Genomic DNA, 27,061 nt, shown 5'->3' on the forward strand with positions numbered 1-27,061 from the left:
TTTAGCATAGTAATTCTCATCTGGAGTGGTCTGGGCTGCCAAAACAACCTGAGTGTGTGTGTGTGCGTGTGTGTGTGTGTGTGTGTGTGTGTGTGTATAGAAGGGCTTCAAACAAGTCTCCCATTCGGGAATGTTTCCCTCTCCCTCTGGGAATGAGGCAGGGAGCCTTCTCTGACCCTCCTGCTCTCCGGCTTCCACCCTCAGTCTGGGTTAGAGTCTAGAGTCTCCTCTGGGATCCTGAAATATCAGGTTGTCTCATCACACTAACCACGTCGTGTGATGATAATCTATTGAACTGTCTGGACATGGAGGTCAGCCTCTGGAGTCAGAGGAGTATTTTGTCTACCCTTCGATCCCTAGGACCTGGCACATGGTAGTTGAGTAAAGTGAAATCCACTATGCCTCCTGACCCACTGTATGTCGTTCAGAGCCTTTGGTGAAAGGTTCCCCTGGCCAGACCTCACAGGGCGGTGGCTGCAGGCTCCTGAGAAGACGCTGACTCTTCTCTGGAAGAGCATGGAGCCCTGGGGCTCTTAACTGGAGTGCCTAGGAACAGGGAAGGGCTGGGGAGCAGGCAGGGTGAGGGTGGGAGCAGAGTGACAGGGACAGGCAAGGGCGGTAGACGTGGTGGGGGCAGCAGGCAGGTGCTGAGAGATGCCCGCTAACAGCCCAGAGGAGCAGGTCGTGTCCTTGAGCTGAGGGTCTAGTGGGATAGGAAGGTCCCTGCGGCCCAGGAGGGAGGACAGACCTGCTCCCTGGCCCTTTGCCCCTCAGGCTGGGCCTGGAGCTGGTGTCCTATAGCCGCACTCCTGCCAGCTCTTTGGCAGGAGTGCATTTCTGCCAGGTGGACCTGTGGGTAGGGAAGGGAGGGGGTGGGCCAGCGGTGGCAGAGCGGGCTGGTGTGCTCTGTGTCCCGAGGGCTCACGCGAGGGGCTGCAGGTGGAACTGCGGATAGACAGGTCTTGGCCCCTGACAAGGAAATGCTTTCTAACAGTGGCCACAGATCGTATTTTGTTCACCTTGTATTTGCGTGCTTGGCACTGGCATGGCTCCAGAGTAGGTCCTTGGGAAATGGTTTTTGAATAAATGAGTGACTGCTGACGTCTTATTCAGAAATGTAGTGAGCTGTCCGTCACTGGATGTATTCAGACGAAGGCTGCCTTGGAGGATTGGGGTGTGTAGCTTTAAAATCCTTTCCAGCCAGGATACTGCATGGTTCTATAACTCAGAAAAAGCATTTGGTTACTTCATTGTTGTGACGCAGGTGGGGCTTCAGGCAGCCTTGAGAGGGCTAGGACACACACACACACACACTCTCTCTCTCAGTCACTCAGCTGCCGCTCTCCACGTTTGTGGCTGAGCCTCAGCTGCACAGAATGGAAATGAGATGTGGACCTGTGGTAGACAGAGTTTCTAGAATGTCCCCCCAGAGATGTCCTTCCCTAATCTTCAGACCCTCTGAATATGATGAGGCATCGCTCCTGTGATTCTGCGGTGCTGTGTGGCTCAGTGGACCTGAAGGCAGGGAGGTGAGTGGGCCTGACCTGGTCACAGCAGCCCTTAGCGCAGGGAGCCTTCTCAGGGGGTCACGGAGGGGGAGGTCAGAGATTCCAAGTGCCAGAGCCAGGCACTGTACCAGGCTTAGAAGATGGAGGGCGCCGTGTGCAAGAATCAGAGGGTGACCCCTGTCCCATAGCCAGTGAGGAGCCAGGGCCTCAGTGTAGGGCCATGTGGAGATGAATTCTCCAACCACCTGCATGAAAGCAGACTCTTGAAAGTGGAGTCTTTCCCAGGGTCTCCAGTTCAGAGGCTAGTGTGGACAACCTCCCGGTTTTGGCCTTTTGATACCCTGGGCATGCATAGAGCCCAGCTGTGCCCACCTGGACGTTTCATGTACAGAACTGTGAGCCAGCAAGTGGGGGCTGCTTGCGGTCACCAGGCTCGTGTTTCTCGTGCAGCCATAGAAGATGAATGCAGGGCCCTGTCCTCGCGCTCTGTTTAGCTTTTCCAGTTTTCTTAGAGACGAGCCTAATGGTTAGCTCTGGTTATTCCAAGCACTTGCCTAGGGTGTCCGGGCCCAATCTGTTGTTAAACCGGTACCTTATCCCTGCAAAGTCCGTATCCCCAGCCTGTGTTCACCTGTGATAATTTTGGGGCTCACCTGGTGACCAAGACTAGAGTTATCATGGATGTCTTCAAGAAGGAGAATTTGAGGTGGGGGGAGCCAGCTGGTTATTCTTGGGGGCAGAGGAATATGGTCATTTCTCGGATAAGCCTGGTGGCCTCTTGCCTTAAGCAGCCTTCCAACTTTCTGATCATGGTTGGTGTTTGTTTGTTTAAATTTTCTTACCTGTTTGTCATCTTAGATATCACCTTGGTTCTCCTTAGCAGGATTGGTCCTCAGGCAACACTGGCTGAGGCTTGTGGGGGTGAAGTTGGCAGAGGGATTAAAACAGTAACCTGGTAGGCATATGAGTGACATGGAGGCCAGAGTCTTATGGGGTCTGGCTGAACCTGTCAGAACATTGGAGGGAGCCAAAAGTAATGGCTCCTCTAGGTGTGAACATCCGAAAGATGCTAAAGTGGGAACCTCATCACTCCAGGTGAGTCTGCCTCTAAGTAATGATTGACAGGCATGAGTTGGCATCTTTCTTGAAATGGGATGTTTGACTCAGCTCCATGTGATGGATGGATGGCGGGCTCAGAAAAGCCTGACTGGTTGTTCCTGGAGTTCAGCCTGGGTTTCCTGAACAACCCAGTACATCTGTTATGCAGGGTCAGGGGCAGGGCAAAGACAGACTTCTGTAAAAAGGCCACTTCCACTTTCCAAGTGTAAACGGCCTTGTCCCCAAGGAGGTGGTAACACATATGGGCAGATAAGAACCAGAGAGCCGTGGCAAGCGGTCAGTGTATAGACAGAGCAGGGAACTGTGGTTCCCGAAAAATCGACTGTGGGTCTGTGAGAAGAGGTCTGGCCAAGGGCCAGGAGGAAGACAGCTACTTCCGGGTGAATCATGAGGTCTGTTTACAGATCAGCCGATTTCTCCACACCTTGTACTTGTCACTGGTGCCTGGAGAAGGGGGCAGGTGCTAGGGGCTCTGGAGGGTCACGGTTGTCACTGAGTCCTTCGCTGGTGGCTATAGGCTCTGGTTGTGCTGGGATTGTACCCAGGATGCTGCTGGGCCCCATGGCCCAGGAGGGCAAGCAGTCAGCTTGTTGCTGGCACTGGACATCACTGAGCAGCAGTGCTGGGTTCCCTCGGAGACAGAAAGAGACATGGGAGAGGGGAGTGCTGATGGCCTCACCTCCCTGCTGCTGAACTTCCTGCCCAGGGATCCTAGAATTTATGGTGGTGTCATTTGAAACATAACTAATTAGTTAGTGAAGAAGGTGAGTATTCACAAATCAGTCTTGCAAATAAGCATGAGCTCATGACAGTTTAAACCAACCTGTGCCTCCTTCCCCAAGAATTTGCGAGATCATCTTTTGGTGTCAAGGTGACAGGTCCAGAGGGACCTGAAATTGATGCTTATCAGTCGCTTTCCTGTTACAGAGCTACAGATCTGTGACTGAGCCAGCAGCAGGTGGAGGGTACTGCTAGGCTGGAGGAAGGAGTAGCAGGGGAAAAAGCGTACCAGGGAGGTGGGAAGCTGAGGGTTAGCTGCCTGGCTAGGACTTTGTAGAAGTCATTTCACATTCTGGACCCCTGACTCTTCCTTTGTGAAAACAGGAGGTGTCACAGTCTCTTCTGGCTCCAGTGCCCCAAATTATCAACTTTGTGAAATGTGCTGTAATTGAGACTCTTCACATGCTGGGACTCAAGAGTTTGGCTTATCTGAAGACAGCATGCTGGCCAGTTTGACATCATCCTCACTTCTGCCCTCGGTGTTAGACCCCTGCTGTGTGGTCTGCTCTCTGTCTCCTGAGACATTTGCCTACTTACTTGTTCCACATGCCGTGCGAACACAGCCCAAGCAGTTTTTAGTGGCTGCATAGAGGGGTGTCTGGGATATTGCATGTGGAGAGATGTGTGTGAGAGGAAGGCATGAATAATTAGAAACTTCTTAACGGTAGGGCCAGCACCGCTGATTAATCAGAGGCAGATTCTCCTTCCATGTCCGTAACAGAGAGTCTTCATCACTCTCCCCGATTAGCTGCTGTTGTCTCTCACTTTTGCTTGTCCTTCACTTTTAGAAAGAAAAGTTTTAAGATGATTCGATCCCAGTCCCTGTCTCTGCAAATGCCGACACAGCAAGATTGGAAGGGTCCCCCGACAGCCAGTCCGGCCATATCTCCTGCAACCCCCGTGCTCCCTGGAGCCACTTCCCTGCCTGCGCCCACACCCTATGCCATGCCCGAGTTCCAGCGGGTCACCATCAGTGGAGACTACTGTGCTGGGGTAAGGCGTCCCCGTGGGCTCTCTGGAGGCTGTGTGAGTATTGTATAGTGTGCCTTGTGCAAAAGCTGGGGTCCCTTGGGGTCACGCCCAGGCCCCAAAGCCTGGCTTGGTCTGTGAGTGTCTGGGAGGTGGCGGGCAGAAGTCTGGAGAGAAGGAGGATTCTAGGCAAGGTGGTGGGTGTGGGTGTGTGTCTGGGGCACTGCTGTCCTTGTGGGGAGGGCCTGGGGCTTCAGGCTAGCACATCGAGTGGCCTGTAGTTTCCATATGTGCCCTGGGCCCAGAACACTGCTCTCTGTTCCTGTAGCCCATTGGAGATGGTTCCAGTTTGGGCCCTTTAGAGTTCTCAGATGTTGAATGGATTCAAGTCTTGGTGTGGATTGGTTTGTGTGCCATCGTGTTCTTAAACAAAGGCCAAACCCTCGAACCGGGAAGAGAGTCGTGACTAGAATGTGATCAAGCTTGGTTTGCACCAAGTCAGTTAACTCAGCCACTGAAAATGTGCTAATTTCACCTGGTTGGATGCTGAATTTTTATTGCTTCTTGAAGAGAAATATCACTTAGCACCAGGTTTGGTTCTGCCTTCCTGGCCCTCAACCTACTACTCATGCCTCAATTGGCTTGTTATTCTCTCTTCTTTTTAACAGTACTTTTAGGATATACAGTGTATCTGAGAAGATGGTGTGACTTATTACTCTTACAAATTTTCTTCTATTTTAACAAAATCAATAGAAGATCTTTGCATATGGCTTACAATTTAAAAGGCCCTAAAATTATATCAGTCCTCTAGCTACCCGATTCTCCTCTCCTGAGGCAGTCCTTGGTTTTGGTTTCTTATTTATTCTCACACAGTAAACTGTGTACCTACTGTGCTCGTGTTTACTGTGCTCATGTAGGTTGATTTATTTGTTTTTACACAAATGGTTGTTACCATACATTATGCTGAGCCAAGGTTTTCCCTTAACAGTACATCTTGAAGATAATGCCATATCATTATATCAAGAGCTATCTTGCTTTTTTTTTTTTAAACAAGTGCATAATATTCCACTGTGTGGATGAACCATCCTTTAAGTTCCTTTCTATGGATGGGGATTTTGGTTGGATTGAAAACAGCACAGGCCTTGTTTGGAGATACAGCATCCTGACCAGGAATCCGTGATGCCCACCCAACTTCCTGCATGAGGGCAGGGTAGCTGAAAGGGGAGTGGAGGGGGCTGACAGCCAGCTGAAGGGAGGACATTGGCTGGTGTGTTAACCAGCTCTTTTCCGTCAGTCTCCTTGTTGGCACATTGTAGGGCACGGAGCCTCTGAACTGGGTGACTGGTCCCCAGAGAGCCACCAGTTCATGAGTGGCAGGCTGACTTTGCAGGTCGCCTTGGCCCCCCACGGGTCTGCTGCCAGGCCTGAGGTGTGCAGTGGTAATAAGCTGGCTGGTCTGTTGGGATGCTGAGCCCATCTCTGATGCCTCCAGCCCTGGCCCAAGCCCCATGCCATGCTGAGTCTGTGGGTCCTGCAGATGAAGTGTTTGGCTCTGTTGTGGGCAGGAGCATATTTGTCTCTGGCATTGTCTGCTCACCTGTGCTCTCAGAAGCCATCAGAAGGTGTAAAATGGAGTTACCACCCCCTCATGGGGACATCTGGAGTCAGGAAAGGAGAAGCTACTTCCTTAATAAAAAGCAAGGAGGAAACAAAAGTAAAAGTATAAACATATGCATGGGAAAGATATATACCTTCCTCGGAGGGGGGTGGGGGTAGAGTTTTAGCTGCCTCTGAGATGATCTATTTATGTAAACGTATAAGACATCCGAAGCAGTGATAAAAAATGTTAAAACTGTCAGTGCTGGAAGGTAGATGCACAGGAATCTGTCATCTTCAGTGCTTGTCTGTATGTTTACAACATTTCAAAACTAAGAATGATTTTTTTTTTCCACTGAAGCAGAGGGGGCCCCAGCTTTCCTCACTCTGTGCTCCGTCTTGTGCCTCCGTTTTCCACGTCTCTTATCCCCTCTTATGAATGACTGACTGTTTAGCTGCTTATCTCTTCCAGCACGTTCAGGTTTCTGCCACACACTTCCTTCCCAACAGACAGAGATGAACAAGTCCACTGGGAGGGGGGCATTTATCTCATTTGTCTCTGAGTACGAGGCAGCTCTGGGAAAGCAGAGCATCCTTGGGCTTCAGGAATCAATCCGTTCAGGGTCTGAAGTGTGGCTTTCTGACTTTCTGTGATTTATCCTCTCTGATTGTTTCCCCAGTTGTGAGATGAGTGGCAATGAGGACTAAAATGAAACTTATGGAAAGGATCTGTCCCATAAGCGTCTGTTGCTTGGGTGGATTGGGGTGGCTGCCAGATGAATCAGAAGCCTGGGGTTGGCAGAGCAGCGCACTGAGCACTCGGAAGGACCCATGTATTTTCTTAACTGATCATGATGATGCTCACTCCATCAGGGACCCGGTCCAGCCTGGGCCCCGTTGTGTGCCGGGTGCTGCAGCAGCTGGCTTGGGGGATGTGCTGAGTGCTGGCCTGGGGTGTGCACACTGGAGTACCTGCCTCCCTCCCAAGAGCCCCAAATCTCCTCCCGTGTTGGGGGGTTCCGTGATTTGCCAGGAGGACTCCTGGGACTCCATGCATAGCTGCACTCGTGACCAGGATTTGCTGCAGTAAAAGGATGCTGAGCAAAATCAGTGAAGGGAAGAGGTACATAGGGCAGAGTCTGGAGGAGGCCAGAGGCAAGCAGCCCCTCCCAATGGAGTCACCAGGATGCACTTAATCCCTCAGCATTCACATGTGACAGCACGTGTGAGGTGTCATCTTCCGCAGAAGCTCATTAGAGACTCAGTGGCTGAGGTTGTTACCGGGCCTGGCTGCTTGTCTGCAGAGCACACCCCTCAATCCGAGGCTTGCAAACGGAAATCAGGCGTCCTGCATACATGACGGTGTGTGTACAGACTTGTCAGGCAGCATGGTGGGGATGCTCCTCAGACCCAAGTGCCCTTCTGTCTGTCCTGGTCCCACCTTGCGGCAGACCTCACTAGGTCAGCGGCCTCAGGCCTGCTCTCTGAACTTTTTCCTGCAGATCACCGTGGAGGACTATGAGCAGGCTGCCAAGAGCCTGGCCAAGGCCCTGATGATCCGGGAGAAGTATGCCCGCCTCGCGTATCACCGCTTCCCGCGCACCACGGCCCAGTACCTGGGTCATCGGCGGCTGGATGCCGCACCTCCGGAGGAGGGCCTCCCAGGTACGGTGCTGTGGCGGCAGGTGGGATTCCAGGTGGGGTACAGCCCTAGAGTTGGTCAGGATGTTTTATTGGTTGGATGTGTTTCCCTCAGATTGTGTTTTAAGGGCAGAGCCCTGGTACTGGCTTCTCCTACACTGATTTTTTTGCTCATTTCCCCCAGGGTTGATTCCATGTGCTCCAGGTGCCTTACTTTGAACCGAGCTATACAAGTTGGGGGAGGGAAGGAGCTGAAAGGCAGTCTCTGATCTTGGGAGATGGGCAGTCTCAGCCTGGATATTTATACAGTCAGACAGGAAATACCAAATTAGTGATGAGGTGCATGGATTGGGGGTAGGTAGAGAGGGTGTGTTCTCAGGGCAAGGAAGTTGGCTCTGGAGTCCAGCACACTCACATTCCGATCTAAGCTCCACTTTCTAAATACCTAAAGCCCACTTTCTTGGGAAAGGAAGGCCTTTCTCCAAACCTCAGTTTTTCAATCTGTAAAATGGGAATGCTAATAGTATCTATCCTTTGGGCCTGTTGTGAGGATGAAACGAGATAATGCACGTGAAGTAGTTAGTGCAGTTCTGGATCTAGTGCATGCTCAGTCGTGTCTGACTCTTTGCGACCCTATGGACTATAACCTGCCAGGCTCCTCTGTACACGGGATTCTCCAGGCAAGAATACTGGAGTGGATTGGGTTGCATGCTCTCCTCCAGGGGATCTTCCTGATTCAGAGATCAAATCTGCTTCTCTTATGTCTTCTGCATTGGCAGCTGGGTTCCTTACCACTAGAGCCACTTGGGAAGCCCCTGGATCTAGTGGGTGATTGGTATAGTGGTATAGTAGTTATGTTGATGTGCTGTGGAGTTCACGGAACAGGGGATCAGAGAAGGCAGGATGCTTTCTGGTGGAGTCTGTTTGGCCTGTGAAGGATCCAGGAGCAGTAGGGGCTGTACATTAAGCAATGTAAATGAAGACAACAGGAGACCTCAATTGTGAAAGTTGGTGGTAGGGGAATCAGATGAGGGCCTGGTGGTCTGTGCCAGCACCCAGGACCCCGGGTGGAGTTGGTGCCAAGACGTCTCTTCTCTGGCTTCCTTGAAGCACTGAACCTGGACTTTGGGCATCTGTTACCACCTGGGGCTCTGGGTCTCAGCCCTCTCAGGCCCAGTTCCCTGTCTGTCTGAGGGTTGATCCCACCTGCTCCACTGTTGGCAGGCAGAAATGACTGTCAAAGGTGTACTTTATACAGAACAGAGTCCTGGGGGCCTGGGTGTGAGTGTGGTGAAGTGCAGGCTGTGGTTGACCCGGCTTTCGGACTGCCTGCTTCTCATGGGCACTGCCCTGCATTTGGGGACTCACGTGCTGGCCTGTGGCCATGCCTGATGGGGGTGTGTGTGGCATCTCTTGCCCCCTCTGTGCTGCCTTAGCCCCTGGGATGGTTCACGTCTGCTCCAGGAACAATTTGTTCTGAGCTCTGATGGGAGACACTCAGCCAGCCGCTCCACCTTCCTACCTTCCTTCCATTGATGATTCCAGGATTTCCTCCTGCCTGTGGTGGCAGGGGACAGTCGGGACCCTATGCAGGGTTGGCTGATGTGCAGAGTTGAAGCCCCTAGTTCTACTGCTACTTAGCATAACCTGTTCCTTAGCCAGAACAGAGCTTACTGAGAGAACAAGAGAGATGAGAATAACATCCTATCATATATTTATACAGCATCTTCCTCTACCTGCTGCTGCAACCCTCACAGCAGCCTGTTAAGGCAGGGTGTTATCCTCAGCTGAGCAGACAGGGTCGGGAGGTAAAGTCCCAGTTTGCTCGAAGTCATAGCTGGGAAATAGCCAAGAGGTGCCTTCTGGCTCCTGTGGGCTAACAGTCCACGGTGTGGGGACAGACAGCTCTGTCTCTGGGGGCACAGGCTCCCTATTCTGTGCTTATGGGGAGGGCTGGCTTCTCCATCTTGCCCCTTGGCCACCCTGGGCTCAGGAAGATGTGGAAGGACAGGAACAATTATATTCCCACTGGGCAGTCCCAGATCCTGTCTGTTCTCTTATTAGGAGAAGACACAGCTGCCCGTCTTAGTAAACTTCATGTCCCTGAACTACCCAGAAGACTGAAGCTCGTTTCAATTAAGTTAAAAAAAAAAAAAAAATGAAGTGCTAGCCACAGGCCAGGGATGGTTCTAGGAAGTGGGGATATAGCAGTGAACAAGATGAACATTTACCACCCAAGATAAAGACAGAGAAGTTATCTTACATAGCGGCAAGTGATAAGGAGACAAAATAAAGCAGGGAGGGGGAGGTGAGATGCCGGGGCAGGTTGGGGTGGTTAGGTTTTAGGTCAGACAACCAGGACAGGCCTCACGGAGAATGTGACTTTGGAGCCCTGTAGTCCTGAGGTGAGCTCCTGAGGTCAGGGGCATTTTGCTCTCACTCAGTCCTGTCTTTCAGACTTTCATCCACCCCCTCTGCCTGAAGAAGACCCTTATTGCCTGGAGAATGCTCCCCCCAACCTGGGCTACCTGGTCCGCATGCAGGGAGGCATCCTCTATGTGTATGACAACAAGAAGATGCTGGAGCGCCAGGAGCCCCACAGCCTACCCTACCCCGACCTGGAGACCTACACGGTGGACATGAGCCACATCCTGGCGCTCATCACGGATGGCCCCACGTAAGTCCCCTTCCCCCTCCATGACCAGCTGAGTCCACCTCTTTCTGCAGGAGTGCTGCTCGTAGGAAGGGACCAGGGCAGGCCTTCTGCTCTGGGCTTGCCCTCAGATAAACCACCCAAGAAAGAGAGGGCTTTGTGGGTTTCTCTCTTTTCCCAGTGCTTTGTGGGCTTCGGCGACAATTTTTCTTCACAGACTGGCGCATTCTCGAGTTGCTACTGCCTGTCCCTTCCGCATGCACAGGTGTGGGGCTCCTGCTTGCCGGTGGCCACCTGTGCACCCTAAAATGATGGTCACCCCTCCCCCCAGGCAGGACAGCAGCGATGCAGAGAGTTACCAGCCCAGGGCTTTAGGGTAGATGTGGGGGAGCCAGGAAGACTGTTGCTTCCGGTGTTGGTTTTTCCATGTTTCTGGAGCGGGGAGTGCAGGGAACTTGGGAACTCTGAGCCGCAACTCCCAGGATGCTTGTAGGCTTAGCTGGAGCTATCCTGGCAGGGAGCTGTCTTCCTGAGTTTGGGCCCTCGTTCCTCCTTAAGGGAATCAGCAGTGGAGGCTATGCTTGAGTACCCAGCCTAGGGGAGCAGAGGAAGCTGGTCACAGCTGAGGGACTTCTCTCTTGCCCTGCCATTTGGGTTTTGCTGGGAGTGGGGTGACGCCGGTTTCCAAGGGAGGAGAGTGGGCCCCGAGGGGTTGGACAGAGTGGGTCCTTGGTGATCCGAGGGCAGAGAGAAGAGCTGTGAGGGGAGAGTGGGATCCCTGGGAGCTTGCCTCAGCCAATGTGAACAGAGGTCTGAGGGGAAGCCTTGGGGACAGGGCTGTTGCAGGATGTGTGTGAGCAGCAGCTGTCCTGTCCTGGAGACTGTCAGGGCGAGTCCTGCCGGGAGAGGGACTGGGAGAGATGCCCTTGGGAATCTGGTCTGACCCAGACTCTCCCGTGCTCGGCTGTGGGCTCGTCCTGGCACACATATGGTGGTGCTGGTCCAGGCTTGGTGGCCGCTCTTTACAAGGGTCTCTGCCTGGGTGCCAGGGGCGCCGTGTGCATCTGGGGGCCACAGGGAGGCAGGGTGGCCCGACTTGTGATTGCATGTTCTGTGTAGCTGTGGCACAGGCACGTGGCCTGGCACCTGGGCTGGGTGTGGGCTGGCTGTTGGCTGAGAACAGTGGGTGCTCCCACCCCCCAGTGGCCTTTGCAAGCTGGTGGGGACATCAGTTCTTTCATGGACTTCTGTCCTGGTAACAACACCCCTATATCCCTCATCTGCCTACGATGCAGAACATCCGCCCCTCGCCTTGAAGCCTCAGGGTTGAGAAATCTTTTGGGTGTCATTTTGTCACAGCCAAGGTGGGAAGGTCGTGCCTTAGGATTTGACTGTATTACTGATCTTTTGGACAGAGGTGAAACTCCTTTCAAGGAATGAAAGGTGGCAGAGGATAGATGGGAGGGTGGAAAGATGGAAGGGCTGAAAGAGGGAGACTTTCTTTGAGTATCCATGAAGCTGAGTTGGACCCTTCGCACCCTCAGCCAATTTAACCCTCGCTTCTGTCTTGGGCAGTGCCAGCTCCATATTTGTTCATGAGAGACAGCAGCTTGAGATTAATTGCCTAAACCTGTAAAGCTCATACAGAAGGAATTTGTATGAGGTCAGCTCTCTACTGCCCCCTATCGACTCTCCACACATTTCGTAGAGCACGTGGCTGTGGTTACACAGTCTGCCCCTTCTCATCCCTTCCCTGACCTCCATCCTGACTTTCCACCCAGGACTGGGTCCCCACAGACACTGGAGGTCTCCAGACTGGAGAACTGATGCGACTTCTCCTCAACTGTGGTTTCTTCTCCTTCCCAACCTGCAGGAAGACGTATTGTCACCGGCGACTGAACTTTCTGGAATCCAAGTTCAGCCTTCATGAGATGTTAAATGAAATGTCTGAGTTCAAAGAGTTGAAGAGTAACCCCCACCGAGACTTCTATAACGTGAGAAAGGTGTGTTAGCGGGCCAGTGTTCAGAGCTCCAGTCCCGGGCCTCATTTCAACCCAATCTGGCTCGAGCCAGTCAGGGGCAGGTCCCCAGTGTGGCCTTCCTATGAACAAAAGGAAAACTGGCCAGCTGTTTTCCATGTGTCCGGCCATGCCTCAGATGGTACTTGTTATGACTTTGTTGTATATCTATTAGAATGTGCCATCCTCCTTGAAAAATAGAGCAGGGCCTATTAATTGGTTGTAAGAGTTGAGACATAGAGGATGCCTCAAATTTATCATGGATTGAAAAACAGTTATCAATGTTAAGACCTCTTTGGACTTGGGGGAGTGTGGTTCTGCTTCCTTCTGGACCGGGTGTGTTTAAGGAAGCGTATCCGACGTGCTCCTCTCTCTGCCCTCCTATAGAGTGGATGAGCAGCCTGCGTGCACCTGGGCTCAGGGGCTGCCGTCAGGACGAGCCTATAGGTTAAATGGTCGCCGCCTCCTGCTTTCCATTTTATCCTGTGTAACTAATATATATCAAGCATGGGATCAGTGCCAAGTGAGGGGCATTTGATGCTGAGTAAGGGTCACTTTCTGTCCACAAGCAGTTCTCAGCTGGTTACTATTAGTTTGATAGGGATGTGATAGAGGTGTCTTTCAGGAAGAGGTCGGAACTTAGCTGACTTGGAGTGAGTTGAGCTCAGCTCCTGGGCTCTAAGGCTCACGTAAGAGTCTCGGGATTTCCAGGCAGAGGTGAAAGGGCATGTGTGGGCCACCCCGGCATGGCATGTTTACCTTCAAGCACCGTCTGTTTCTTCTCTGTGATCCTCAGGTGCTCAGACAGATGGGTGCCTCAGTCGATAGACCGGCTCCTCTCTATCCTGCCTACATGAACCCTCCACCCTAGATGAGTGTCCAAGGAAACTCCTCGCCCAGCTGTGGGTGGCTCTGCCCTCTGCACATGCGCGTGCTCAGAGCTGGCCTGCCGCCTGCAGCAGTGTCCTTGCTGACTGCACCAGCTCCGACACTGTTTGCTTCTGAGGCGGGGCCCCTGTGGGTGCTGATGGGCTGGCCAGCTGCTCTCTGGCCACTCTGTGGGCGAGGGTCCTGGGGGCAGGGGAGGGGGCGGTGGTTACATACCAGAGCCAAACCTCGAGCTCTCTGTCCGTCTAGGGGTTCGTGTACCCTCTGTACGGACATGCTTTCTTTGAGTGCTGTGCTGCACGCCAGCTCCACAGCCATCCAGAAACACAGGCCAAGGTCTGCTCCAGGTCAGGCTGTGCCTGTCCCTCCCTGTCTCCTGGGTGCTGACGGCTCTTACCCTGGCATTCTCTGCGAGGGGAGGAGAGCTGATTCTGAAGTCCAGGATGGGCTGGGAGGTGGCCTCCACACTTCCAAGTGGCTGTCAGTGTCGTGGTGGCCCTGCTCTGAGGCGGGAGCTGTGTGTGGCCATGGGTCAGTGTGGGTGGTATTGTGAAATTACCTGTGGCATCACAGCAGATCGTGGGTCCTGGCACCGTGGGGCCCAGCCAGCAGGTGTATGTAACTGAGATGATTGTTTTCAGCTCAGAGCTGAGAACAAGGGGCTGAGTGTGTTTGCTGCTTGGCAGTGGGGTAGGAGTAGGCCTTACCCACTTTGGTTTAAGTTTCATATCAAGGAGAGCAAACAGATTTCATCTTGTGTGCCAAACTTGACCAGCGGGGAGTGGCTACCTGAGGCTATTCCCAAAGCTTAGTGAAGGGTACTATAGTTGATTATTGATGTCTGCCATGGATGTGGCAGACCCCAGTTCGATTCCTGGGTCAGGAAGATCCCCTGAAGAAGGGATAGGCTACCCACTCCAGTATTCTTGGGCTTCTCTGGTGGCTCAGCTGGTAAAGATGCGGATGCCTGCAGTGCGGTAGACCTGGGTTTGATCCCTGGGTTGGGAAAATCCCCTGGAGAAGGGAAAGGCTACCCACTCCGGTATTTTGGCCTGGAGAATTCCATGGACATGGGGTTGCAGAGTCGGACACAACTGAATGACTTTCACTATGGATATGGAAATAGTGTTGGCTTAGAGGCCAGGTATTGGCCAGCCCATTTAGAAACCACTGTTTAGACCCAGATCTTAGGTGAAAGCAAGGATTGCTCCTGGATCTTCCAGTGAATCGAAAGTACTGACCTCCGATTACGGGCTCTTTTACTTGTTCCTAAAATAATCACCGTGGTAATTTTAAAGTTTGGATCAGATGCTTCCTGGATTGTCCTGTTGTTTTCCTGCCTCGTCTTGTGACTCAGGGGGGTAAGCACAGGCTGAACCCCCTGTGGTGTGTCACTGGGATGCCGGAGGACAGCAAGAAAGCCCAGAATGTGCTAAGTCATGCTGAGGTGGTTGAGCCCAGCTGTGTCTGGCTGAGCTAAGGCCAGCTGACCTTCGCTTGTGCCTCTCCCACGAGCCCAGCCTGTCCCTGAGGGACCTGAGCTTTGGGTGATGTTTTAACTTTTGGTGCTTCCTTTCTCTGATGCCCAGTGGTCTGTCTTTCTGGTAGGAGTGGCGGGATTAAAGGCAGGAAGGCCCTGAGGAGTGAGTGATGTGGCCGGTGACAGGGGCTGGCTGGTGGAAAGCTCACAGAGGTTCAGTGGATTGGATGTCGGGTTTGGCATGACTCGGGGATGCCTGGCCAGCTGTGGACAGCATTCCTTGGCCTGAGGTCAGCCGCCTCCTCGCCCTAGCCCTGGCGGATTGCCCAGCTGGCCGCAGCAGGGACTAGAGAGTGTGGGCTAGTGGGTGGCAGCACCCTGGCCTGTGAGATCACTGCCCCCTTCCCCGGGACCTCCCGCAGGCCCCTCGGCTTTAGGGGAGAGGGTCAGGATGCCCACTGTGACTTCAGGCCATTCCCCAGCTTAGCCAGGGCTCTATTTCTTTAGGGCTGGTGGCTGAGGGGAATGCTCTGGGGGTTCTAAGAGAGGTCAGTGGCAAGTGTGGGATTTTGTGGGGCATTACGTGAGCCCCCGAGGTTCTATGAGGAGGAGGTGGATATCACTGAAACTGTTGGAACCTTCTACACCTGCTCATTGGTCTGTTCCTCCATCCATTGATTTCACATCATCCCAGGCTCTGGGGTAAGCGCTGGAGGCTTAGATGCATCAGACACGGTCCCTGTCCTTGAGGACTGAGCTTCCAGTCTAGTGATGAAGTAGACAGAAAATTATTAGAGTGGACTGGAGGATATATACAGTGACGGGAGTGTCTGTGCCAGGGTTCCAGGTTGGACAAGGGAAAAACTCATTTGTTGTGTTTGGGGGATCAGGATAGGCTTCTATGTGAAGGAGGTTGTAGAAGATTTCCAGGTGGATGAGATTGGTGGGGAGGAAGGCAGACATCCAGGCTGAGGAATAGCATGGCTCCTCGGGTAAGTGGGGTGTCCTGGCTGGAGCAGAGAGCAGGGCAAGGTGAGACTTCAGACTGAAGTAAGCCTTGAATCCCAGGCTAAGGAACTTGGGCGTTATCTTGAAATGTTGGGCAGCACTGATGTGTTAACAGGGCCAATGGCCAGATCTGAACTGAACTTAGAAAAGGTCTCCTGATGCTGTCAGGAGGGGGACTGGGCAGCAAGGCTGGAAAGGGGGGAGACCAGTTCTAGAAGAGATGGGGTGGGGCGGTCCAGCACCAGGGGAGGTGCTGAGGCTCTGCACTCAACACCGAGGCCTGGGGGTCCTGGTTCTTGATGCTGAGGGAGGTGGATCGGCTCACGTGCTGGGGCACTTTGTCGCAGGTGGACACGCACATCCATGCAGCTGCCTGCATGAACCAGAAGCACCTGCTGCGCTTCATCAAGCACACGTACCAGACGGAACCCGACAGGACAGTGGCCGAGAAGCGGGGCCGGAAAATTACCCTGCGGCAGGTGTTCGACAGCCTGCACATGGACCCGTATGACCTCACTGTGGACTCGCTGGACGTCCATGCGGTGAGTGGGCTCGGCCCCAGGGCCTCACGCAGTCCTGGTGGAGGACTCAGCCCACTGGAAAGCAGCCACGATTGGTCTTGGAGACGATTGGTCTTGGAGAGGGGCTGGCTGTGTAGGCATTGCTTTCTCTTCCAGCCATGGGAACTGTGAGAGGCAGTTTGTCCTCAGAGGACAAACAAGGACAAGGGCTGGAAGCAGCTTTGGGACAGAGGAGAAGAGGGTGTGACTTGGAGTCAGAGACATTCACCTTCTAACTCCCATTTCCGCTACCTAAGAGTTAAGTGCCTTTGAGTAATTCATTTGAGCTTTTATTTCCTTGCTTGTAACATGGTGACTACCACGTGCCTTAATGACATTACAGTGTTATTAAAATACTAAATGGTGATGCAGCTGCTACAGAAAACAGTAGGGCATTTCCTCAGGAAGTTAAATATAGAATTACCATATATTCCAGCAATCCCAGTCCTAGGTATATACCCCAAAGAATTGTAAGCAGGGACTAAAACTGATAATTGTACATCAATGCTTATCACAGCATTGTTCACAGTGGCCAAAGAGTGTCCATCACCACTTGAATGGATAAACAAAATGTACATACACACACACACTGGATTATTACTCAGTCCTGAAAAGGGATAAAGTACTGATAACCTGCTATATCCATGGATGAATGCTGAAAACGTTATAAATCAAAGAAGTCAGACACAAAAGGACAAGTACTGTATGATTCCACATGTATGAGGCATCTAGACAGGCAAACTCATGGACACAGAAAGGAGAATGGTGGTTACCGTGGGCTGGGGGAGGGGTCATGGGGAGTTACTGTTTCGTGAGGACGTAGTTTCAGTTTTATAAGATGAAAAGAGTTCTGGGCACAGATGGTGGTGATCGCTGCTCAGCAGTGTGAATGTACACTTAAAAATGGTTAAGATGGCACATTTTGTGTCCTATACATTTCACTATAGTGAAAAAATCTTAAACCAGACCTTGAATGAGGAGATGTGGAGAAAGGGCCTTATGCAGTCTAAGCAGTAATAGGACACACGCTGTTACTGATGGCTCAGTATTCTCTGCTCGCTCAGCTAGCCCTGCTCCTAGAAGCACGAGGACCTTGACCCTGCTCTACAGAAGGTCTCAGGGAATGACCCCAGGGCTGACCGAGTGACGATGTGTGGTCCTGGCCCTGGGACTTCCCAAGCTTCCATGCACGAACGGACATAGAAGGTGCCTTTCAGTGTGGCTCACGCAGGCCTCATTGTGAAGGCTGGAGGAGGCGTGTGTCTGCTGGCTGCAGGATAGCGTGGTGAGCTGGCTGGTGTCTCTTTCTCCAGGGCCGGCAGACGTTCCACCGCTTTGACAAGTTCAACTCCAAGTACAACCCTGTGGGGGCCAGCGAGCTGCGAGACCTGTATCTAAAAACAGAAAACTACCTAGGAGGAGAGTACTTTGCTCGGATGGTCAAGGTGAGTGAGCCCTGGGCGTCTCCAAGCCCTCCTGGGATTCCCGACAGCATCTGCGTTCAGGGAGTGGGGGCCTGCAGGGTCTCCTCTCCTCTTCCCCTTCCCGGATCCCTGTCCGTCCAGCTCAGGCGGGGTGCAGGTGCCCAGTGTCCAGTGCTGTGGCCCTGGCCGCGGCTTCCAGGTGGGCAGGAACTGTGTGTGGACTGTGCTGACTGCAGGCAAGAGGAAGGGGAGGATGTCCATCCCAGTCCAGCCCTCCACATCCAGGCTTGCTGCTCTGCGTGTTTGCAACCTGCCCTGGGTATAGGTTCGCTCTGTGAGGAGATGCTGCCGGGCCTAGTCACGCGTGTGACTCTGCAAGCCCAGGGCTTTCTTCCCCACGAAGGTGGAGTGAGTGCTAACAAGAGGTATAGATCAGGCCTTCTGAGCCGGGGAGCTGGTGGCTGGGGAGCTGTAGGGTCTGCTGCTGGGGTCAACCCAGGGTCAACCCTTGGGCTGACCTGAGCTCTTCTTGGTGCCAGGAGGTGGCCCGGGAGCTGGAGGAGAGCAAGTACCAGTACTCAGAGCCACGGCTCTCCATCTACGGCCGCAGTCCCGAGGAGTGGCCCAACCTGGCCCGCTGGTTCATCCAGCACAAGGTCTACTCACCCAACATGCGCTGGATCATCCAGGTGCCCCGGATCTAGTAAGTGAGGTGGCTGCTGTCTCCCTGTGTCCTCTGGGGTCATCAGCCTATCCTGGAGGATCTGCTGAGCCTGTTCCAGTGCCAGCCTAGGCCTGGTGCCCCTGGGACTCCCCTACAGAGAGGGGTGGTCTGCACAGATGTCCTTGTGATGCTTCAACACTGTTCTTTGAAGAACATATGATTGCAAAGGCCTGGTGGAAATATGTGCTCAGTTGCTCAGTCATGTCTAACTCTTTGAGACCATTGACTGTAGCCCACCAGGCTTTTCTGCCCATGGAATTTTCCAGGCAAGAATACTGGAGTGGGTTGCCATGCATTTCTCTGGGGGATCTTCCTGACCCACAGGTCGAACCCGTGTCTCTTGTGTCTCCTGCATTGGCAGGCTGACTCTACCACTGCGCCACCTGGGAAGCCCTGGGTGGAACGACTGCCCATCTTCTTGTCACTGCGATTTGAGGATAGACTATCTTTTTGCGTGAGGCTGGGAGTCTGCATAACCTGATAGGGGCCCACATTGCTGGCCCACTGCCTGTATATGGCTCAGACTACCCCTGTCCTCTCCAGTCTGGGCCAGGTAGGGCCCCTGGAATGGCTAGGCCTCGTGGTTTAGGGGAACTGAACTGAGTGGCAGGGAGTTAGATCAGCCTGAATCCCAGCGCCCCCCTCCCAGTGTGGCCTGTAGCTGAAGAACGCTCACTGATGGGCATGGGCTGGTGCTGAGTGTGCCAACCAATGCTTGGTATTGCAGAACCTGGTGAGGAGGGGAAGGATCTGTGTTGGAGCCCCACCTCTGACCCTGCCCTGGATGCTTAAATGGGGACTTGCACTGCCTGAGGAAGGGACCAGGGCTGGTCTCTGACAGGTCAAGGGGGCTATTGGGACCACCTTCATCGGCAAATCTCCCTTTCCCCCAGTGACATATTTAGGTCAAAGAAGCTGCTGCCAAGCTTCGGGAAGATGCTGGAGAACATCTTCCTGCCCCTTTTCGAGGCCACCATCAACCCTCAAGATCACCGAGAGCTTCACCTCTTCCTCAAATATGTAAGCTTGGGTGGTGCTCAGGTGATGTGCCCAGTGGGGGAGGGAGGAGAAGACTCCCAGCAAGTTGAGTCAGCTTACCTTCTAAGATCCTGTCACTGATGTGCCCCAGGCATGAAGTGTCCAACCCTGAGAAGCTGAATTTCTAGAATAACAAGCTTCTTGCCGAGAAGGGAAGTTCCCTTCTCCTCTGGGGTGGCCCTTCAGGCATGGGTGGGGTGCTGGGAAGGCAGCCACAGGGCAGAGAGACTGAAGAGTCAGTTCCTGGCCAGGCGGGGCTGAAAGGACCAGGCCCGCCCCAGCTGCAGACATTTCAGACTCCTGCTTTCCCCTAGACACCAGTGGTCCTCATACCTTGTTTGGTTAAGCCCCACAAAGTATATTTTTCTGCTTAGTTGTGGGAGAGGGGAGAAGGGTGGAGAAGAGATTTAACTAGGAAGGGCGTCAGGGGGGCAGGAGCTTGTCCCGCCCTCTGGATACCCAGAACAGAGGTGGCTGCAGACGGTGAGAGGCAAGTTCAGTGCCTGGTGGAGGTGATGGTGTGGATGGTTTCTGACAGGGAGGGAGGCAGGGAAGATCCCAGAGGGCTCAGGGTGAAGAGGTGGGGGTGGAGGGATGGCTGAGTGTATCTGTAGCGGGGAGGGTTGGGGGGTGCTGGAAAGTTTGAACAGGTGGAAGGCCAGCATTGAATTTATGTCTTAGACCATCAGCACACAGGCTGTTGGGTGAGGAAAGCCCTGGAACCAGAAGGTAGTTGGAGGTGGGCGCAGGGGGGCAAGGTGAGAGTCGGGATCCAGCAGTAGAGACGCGAAGGGGGCTTGAAGCAGCAGTAACAGCTCACACTGATGACCTCCCCGGCCCCGTGATCCACGCCGTGATGCGATCTCACCTCACCCTCATGACTGCCCCGTCTTACACCGTTTGGTAGGTAGTAGCCAGCGTGATTATGCATTGCTGTGTGTTAAGACACTGTGGATTATCTCACTTAATCCTTACAGCAGTCCTGTGAAGCTACTAGCTCCAATTTTCACACCAGGAAACTGAGAGACCACAGAGCTAAGAGGGGCAGGACTGGAATTCAGACCCAGGGTCCTGACCCAGGTGTCACCGGTCCCATAGGATCCTGCCTCCCATTAAGGAGAGTGAGGGGTATACAGGTGGTGGGTGCGGCTGGAGAACAGACGGGGCTTGGGCATGGCCTGCAGGTGAGCAAGGGGAGGAGCTGGAGGGGCCCTGGGTGCCTCGTTTTGCAGGGGAGCAGGTGCTGTGCCTTTAGGAGGTCACTGCCAGCTATGCGGGGAGCGGGGAGGCTGGGGAGGAGGAGGAGTTGGGGTTTGGACAGATTCTGTGCTTGATGCCCTTGGGATGTCCAGTTTAGGGCCCTGCCTGGGGGGCCGCAGAGCTCAGGAGAGGGGCTGACGTTGCCCCCGTGCTGGGCCCTGAGAGTTCAGGAGCACCACGGAGCTGAGTGCCGACAGGGCAGAACTCGAGGTCACTCTGGGCCCCAGACGTGTCCAGGCCACGCTGAGAGCTGCGGTGGGGACTGTCATTTCCTTTGACATATGACTCTTTCAGGGAAGATTCTGGCAAGACATTGGTGGTCCTTTGCTCCCCTGGGCCTCTACAGCCCAGTTAGGAACAGGCAGACCTGGCTGGGCCTGGGCTGGGAACCCCCCAGATTGGGCCGGTCCTTCAGGGGCCCCTTCCCAAAGCCCTGCTGTGGCTGAGTGATGGGAGCAAAGCGGCCCCGTGTGCCGGCTGGGAGCCGGGTCCTCGCAGGTACATCCTCCCCCAGGGCCTGACCTCTGGGAGGAGGTGACAGCAAGAGTCTGGTGACTCGGGTGGGCTCCTGGAGTGTAGTGTGGGCCCAGTGTCGGTGTGAGTATGGTGAGGGGAGGGGTGTCTTCTGAGCTGCTCTGACCCTGCTCAGAGGGCAGGCTCCGGGAGGCAGGGCTCAGCCTTCCAAGAAGCCCTCTTGGATGGCGCCCACCTTGGCCTGCTTGTGAGGCATCCCAGCTGGCTTCTCGTGGCCACCCCAGGGCATCCTCCACCTGCAGCCCCAAAGAGTGCCGACCCCGAGCCCATCTAGGCTCAGCTAGTGGTCTCACGTGGGTAAGAGCCTTCACCAGCCATGCCCAGCTCTCAGCCAAGCCCACCCTCACAGGGCCACTTGAGCATTGAGTTGGCTGATGATGTGTGGTCGGTGCTTCACGCAGGGCCTGACACACCCTAGGTGTATGGAAACGCCTGTCCCCTTCCCCTCACAGCTGTTGTCCCTGCTGCTGATGGCACAGCGGAGGACGGGAGGTGAGTCCAGCCGCCTCACCCTTCACCTGGCCTGGCCTGAGTTTCCCTTCGCTGTTGCCGCCACACAGGGGCTTGGTGCTCTCTAGGCTGGCTTCCGGGGTACTTCTGGAAACCCTGGAGGGACAGCCTGGGGTGCTGTGCCCACTCCCCATCCCTGGGAGAAATGTGGCTCAGGCAGGCCCCGGGGTGCCCAGCTGAGAGGCCTGGGCGCCAAGGCCTTTATCACTTGGCTCTGGCAGCCCATCTGCCGCAGCTTGATGCAGGACCCCTCCTCCGGCCCAGGTGACAGGGTTTGACAGCGTGGACGACGAGTCCAAGCACAGTGACCACATGTTCTCGGACAAGAGCCCCAGCCCGGACGTCTGGACCAGCGAGCAGAACCCGCCCTACAGCTACTACCTGTACTACATGTACGCCAACGTCATGGTGCTGAACAACCTCCGCAGGTGGGTGAGCGGCCCTGCGCACCCCTCGCACTGGGGTGCTCCCCAACCCACCCCTCCGGACCCACGCCCGCAGGGCCACCCACACACGCACGGGCCGCTCGCTGCAATACACCATCACACATACAAGGCGGCCAGCCCCCGTGCCTGGACACACGTGTCCATACACACACCACACCTGTGTGTGTGTCCATCCCTGATAGGATACAGACACGTGACCTTCCGACATGGTCACTCACCTCCACACCAGTGGCGTTCATATGTGTGTCCATCCATTCAACACATCACAGCACCTGCCAAGTGAAGGCCCTGTCCTGGGCCCAGGACACATAATAGGGAGCAAAACAGACTGGTTTCATGCCCTCACAGAGCTTCCATCCCATGGTCTTGTGCGCCCAGGCTCCCCCAGCGCACACACCTAGGCGGGGTCCAGGTGGCAGAGCGCTGAGCGGTCCTTACCACCCCTGCCGGGTCGCGAGGCTGAGGCCTCAGCCAGCGCTAGTTCCTGGGTGTGGGGCTTTTGAGTGGGACCACAGCTGAAAGGAGACGGCCAGGGGTGGAGTCCTGGGCTGAGCTTTCTGAGGCAGGGGCTCTAGTTCAGCTCCGTTGCTGCCCTGCTCAGGGGCTTCTGACATCTGGCTGCACTCTCTGGGGTTGCCCCCTTCTTACAACAGAGTCTGGACTTGATGGTTTCTCAGGGCCTTGCCTGCTCTGAATCTGGGCTACCAGGCCCTGGAGGAGAGGATGGATGGAGGACTGGGCCCTCTCTCTGTTCCCTGGAGATGGCATCTCTTGGTTCTGAGGAGCTCTGGGCCTGGGTCTCAGAATTTGGGGAGAGGTTTCCAGGGTGCTGTGTGTCAGCTGTGCCAACTCTGCCACGGGTGACTGTCTTCCCTGGAGGGGGCCCTGAGCTAGCGGTGCAGGCCCTCGGGGCCTGGGGCAGGGGGCCAGGGTCCTTTCTCACCATGAGCCTCACGTCTGCAGGGAACGGGGCCTGAGCACGTTCCTATTCCGGCCTCACTGCGGGGAGGCCGGCTCCATCACCCATCTGGTTTCTGCTTTCCTGACTGCCGACAACATTTCCCACGGGCTGCTCCTCAAGAAGGTAACTGGGGCCCTGACAGACGCCTGCCCTGCCGTGACAGTCCCGCCCTGGGGCTCCTCTGGGGAGGATGGGGACCGCCTGGGCTCTGGCCACACCCTGGGAGGCACTGGCCAGTGATGCAGAAGCGCTGGTTCTTTTTCTAGGCTTTGCTATCTGTAGTCTCTTGGTTTTATATTTAATTATGAAACAACATGATCAAATCCATCACAATTTAGGTTTTTGAAAAAATGGAGAAATAGAAAAAAAAATCCTTACTGCTATCACTTAAATAAAAAAAGCATTAGCTTGTTATTGTTTCCAATTCCCATCTTTTTTTTTCCAGGGCATGTTTTTAATAAGCTTATTATCATAACAAACAGTTCCTTCTTTCTCCCTTAACTTTGTATGACAAGCATTTTTCTGTGCTGTGACGTGACATCTGTGTTGCTCATCCTAAAGGCTGTGGAAGGACAGCCCTTCTCCAGCTGTTGAACAGAATCCATCTGACTTTATGCTTGTGTAATTAATGCTATCATGAACTCTGCATTCATTCTTCCCCATATTTTGACTCACTTCCATAGGAAGGATATTTTGCTCAAACTCCTCTCCTTCCCTGTTCCTAGGGGAGTCTAGCCATGCCTCATGTTTCTGTGTGGGGTGGGTGCTACATCGGAGAACCACTCTAGCCCGGTCATGTCCACCCCTTTCCACCTCCAAGGAGTTGCAGTGTTTACAGTCACAACCTCAATGTTTGTGGTCAAGCAAAACAACAAAAGTGGGGCATCTCCAAGGGCTGACTTGTTGGGGTCAGTGCCTGGGAGAGGGGACCTGAGGACGTAGGCTGGGGTCAGCCCGGGGCCTGGCGGGTGCCCTTCCTGCCCTGAGCTGTGCTTCCGGTCTGGAGCCAAGGCGGAGCGCTTCCAGCAACCGCAGGAGAGCAGCCCCGGGGAGGGACGGGCCCCGATGCAGGAGAGAGGTGAACGCAGAGGGTGGGGCCCAGAGCCCTGGCAGGGAGCTCGGGGGTCTCCCACAGACCCCGCCCGGAGCCCTGGCTTCTGCTGGTGAGTGCCCCCCGCTTCGGCTCTTGTCTCCCGAGTTTGGCGGTTCTTTTGCAGAGTCCAGTGTTGCAGTATCTCTACTACCTGGCCCAGATCCCCATTGCCATGTCTCCTCTGAGCAACAACAGTCTGTTCCTTGAATATTCCAAAAACCCTCTGAGGGAATTCCTGCACAAGGGGCTTCACGTTTCTCTCTCCACCGACGATCCCATGCAGTTTCACTACACGAAGGTGAGGACCCTAGGGGAGGGTGAGGGCTGCCGTCCTCCCACGGTAGGGACCTGAGTACACGGTGCCTTCAGGGTAGGACTGGGGGCCAGTGAAGACAAAAGGAAGCTCCTGGTGAGGAAAAAGTGTTGCTCCCAGAAGCCCTTTTTTGGGGTTCTTGAAACCAGGAGGATTTCTTTTCTTTGCCTTTCACTTTCCCTTCGATATTCCCTAGCTCTGTAATATTGGCAGAGTTACTTGTATTAAAAATGTTAGCTACCATTTTTGTTACCACTATGATTACTAGGAAGTTGTGGATCTCTGGGACAGTGAGGAGGAAGGGAAAGGTGGTATCTTGCATGGGGACCAGTCACCAGCATACCAGCACATTTGGGTGGTAATGATGAGACCAGCCGCAGATTAGTAAAAACAGAAGTGCCTAGGTCTTCTAGGACAGGCTCAAGGCTTCTGGTCTCACGTGTGCGTGCTTAGCTACTACTGTGTCCGACTCTTTTGCAATCCCATGGACTATGCAGTCTGCTAGGCTCCTCTGTCCATGGCATTTCCCAACCAAGAATACTGGAGTGGGTTGCCGTTTCCTTCTCTGGGGGATTCTCCCGACCCAGGGATCAAACTTGCATCTCCTGCATTGGCACGCAAGTTCTTCTTTGCCACTGAGCCACCAGGGAAGCCTCTGATCTCAAGCCTCCTTTATATAATGAGGAATTGAGGCTCTCAGAGAGCTGAAGTTCACGTGCCTTGTAACTAGCGAAAATTAACTGTGTGAAATTGAAAAATATTAACTCACGTAAAAATAACACTAATAAATCATGAAATGTTAATACAGTTAGCAATTTTTATGAGAAATAACCATATTTCCACAAACAAAATAGAGAATGGCATTGCTTTACATTTTTGCAAATCTCTTTAATGTCTGGTTTGATAGAAGACAAGCTGGATTCTCATCTCTGCTTGTGCAGTCAATCTGTTGTGACAAATTGATTTTACCAAAGTGCATGAAGAAACCTTGCCTCACAAAATAAATACATAGTTGGAAAAGGGAGGACCTTTCAAAAAGCCTTGGGGACCCTTAGGAATCCTGAGACTGTGTTTTCAGAACCACTGCTCTAGGATACTGAGGCAATGATGTGGCAGAGGTGACAGAGGGCTTGTGATAAATGTGAAATATTTCATAGCTGAGAAAGTGAAAGCACAGCTCAAGCTTAAATCCTCCCAGGCTTACACTATCTCACTACTGATCCTTGACCACTTCTCATTCCTAATTAATGCTCCATGTCTGTTAGTACTTTACTCAGATTAACTTTTATTTTGGACAATCTTAAGAAAAAGTGTTAACTACAAAGCAAGGCTGCAGAGTGGGTATTAAAAGTGTGCATGACAGGGAGATAGGCACAGGAGAGCAGGCCGGCACCCCTAGTCCTGGGCGCAGGGCCTTCAACATGTGCTGGTCAACAGATAAACCTGTAGGTGTTCTTTGATATTTCTGTCTTTGGTTACCTGAACTTTCAGACAAAAAAGATCTTGGGAGTTTGTGATTTTTGGGGGAGGGGGATGTTGTCCATGTGCCAGTTCTTAAGGAAAAATGAAACCTGCAATGTTGGTCTGATGTTCCTAGCTTGGGAAATAGGTGAATCGTTGAAAAGGACAGACTCCCATCTAACGTTTCCTCTGGGGGGAATCTAGGAAGCGCTTATGGAAGAATATGCAATTGCGGCTCAAGTGTGGAAGCTGAGCACGTGTGACCTGTGTGAGATCGCCAGGAACAGTGTGCTGCAGAGCGGCCTCTCGCATCAGGTACCTCTCGTCCTTTCCACACCGTACGTCAGATGCCTGCTGTGTGCTAGGCGTTTTTTCGGCCCTGCCACTGTGGATGGATGAAACAAGCAGGGTCTCTGCCACATTCTAGGGGAGATCACTGGGGAAAACGTGTGAACTTTCATGGCTGCTCTGACGCCTTTTTCAGATCTCTGCTCACATGTCACCTTCTTGGAGAGGCCTTCTCTGACCACTCATTCTATAGTAGCCACAAACCTGCCCTTATTATCCATCCCTTAAGTCTTTTTTTTCCCCCTAAACATTTATTACTACTGACATTGCCATTATGTAGTCATATGTTTTTCTGCCCTGCCTTCCAGAATACAAGTTCAGCATCACATCCCTGGGGTCTGAATTAGACTCTGGCACATAATAAGCACTCAGTGCTTCTCAAATAGCTGAACAGTACCTAGATTGAACAGAAAACTCTAGGAATGGGACCCAGACATCACTCTTTTTTTTTTTTTTATCAGCTCCCTAGGTGATTCTGATGCGGAGCCAGGGTTGAGAACCGCTGCTGCAGAGGGTGTCTGTGTCCCTGGGCAGCTCCTCTGGGCAGGGTCAGTGGTACAGGGAGAGAGCTGCACTGTGCTCTTCTTGTTGGATGCAGATGCAGATGAGAGTTAAGGCTCAAGATTCATCTTGTGGGGGCCTGGTTCCTTGGACTGGTTGTCCCCAGCCACATCTGTGTGCCCTTGTCAGCTCTCGGGAGAGACTTCCAGAATCTTCACGCCTTCACCT

General features: G+C 53.5%; 1 protein-coding gene across 7 annotated transcripts in view; it reads left to right on the plus strand.

Annotated features, from left to right (window-relative positions):
- The window catches only part of AMPD3 (adenosine monophosphate deaminase 3), a 50,928-nt gene that overhangs the window by 20,208 nt on the left and 3,659 nt on the right, over positions 1-27,061 (plus strand). For 6 of the 7 annotated variants that reach the window (XM_065946260.1, XM_065946259.1, XM_065946257.1 and 3 more), the window contains exons 3-14: positions 4,196-4,400; positions 7,475-7,637; positions 10,071-10,290; positions 12,140-12,269; positions 16,008-16,202; positions 17,534-17,665; positions 18,184-18,347; positions 19,262-19,388; positions 21,975-22,138; positions 23,120-23,240; positions 24,335-24,508; positions 26,189-26,299. In XM_065946260.1, coding sequence (XP_065802332.1) covers positions 4,196-4,400; positions 7,475-7,637; positions 10,071-10,290; positions 12,140-12,269; positions 16,008-16,202; positions 17,534-17,665; positions 18,184-18,347; positions 19,262-19,388; positions 21,975-22,138; positions 23,120-23,240; positions 24,335-24,508; positions 26,189-26,299 — 1,906 coding nt within the window. The remainder of the gene's footprint in view (positions 1-4,195; positions 4,401-7,474; positions 7,638-10,070; positions 10,291-12,139; positions 12,270-16,007; positions 16,203-17,533; positions 17,666-18,183; positions 18,348-19,261; positions 19,389-21,974; positions 22,139-23,119; positions 23,241-24,334; positions 24,509-26,188; positions 26,300-27,061) is intronic. The other variant, XM_065946262.1, reaches the window with a different exon arrangement.

The sequence above is a fragment of the Muntiacus reevesi genome, chromosome 9 (genome assembly GCF_963930625.1).
Source record: "Muntiacus reevesi chromosome 9, mMunRee1.1, whole genome shotgun sequence".
NCBI classification, from domain to species: domain Eukaryota; kingdom Metazoa; phylum Chordata; class Mammalia; order Artiodactyla; family Cervidae; genus Muntiacus; species Muntiacus reevesi.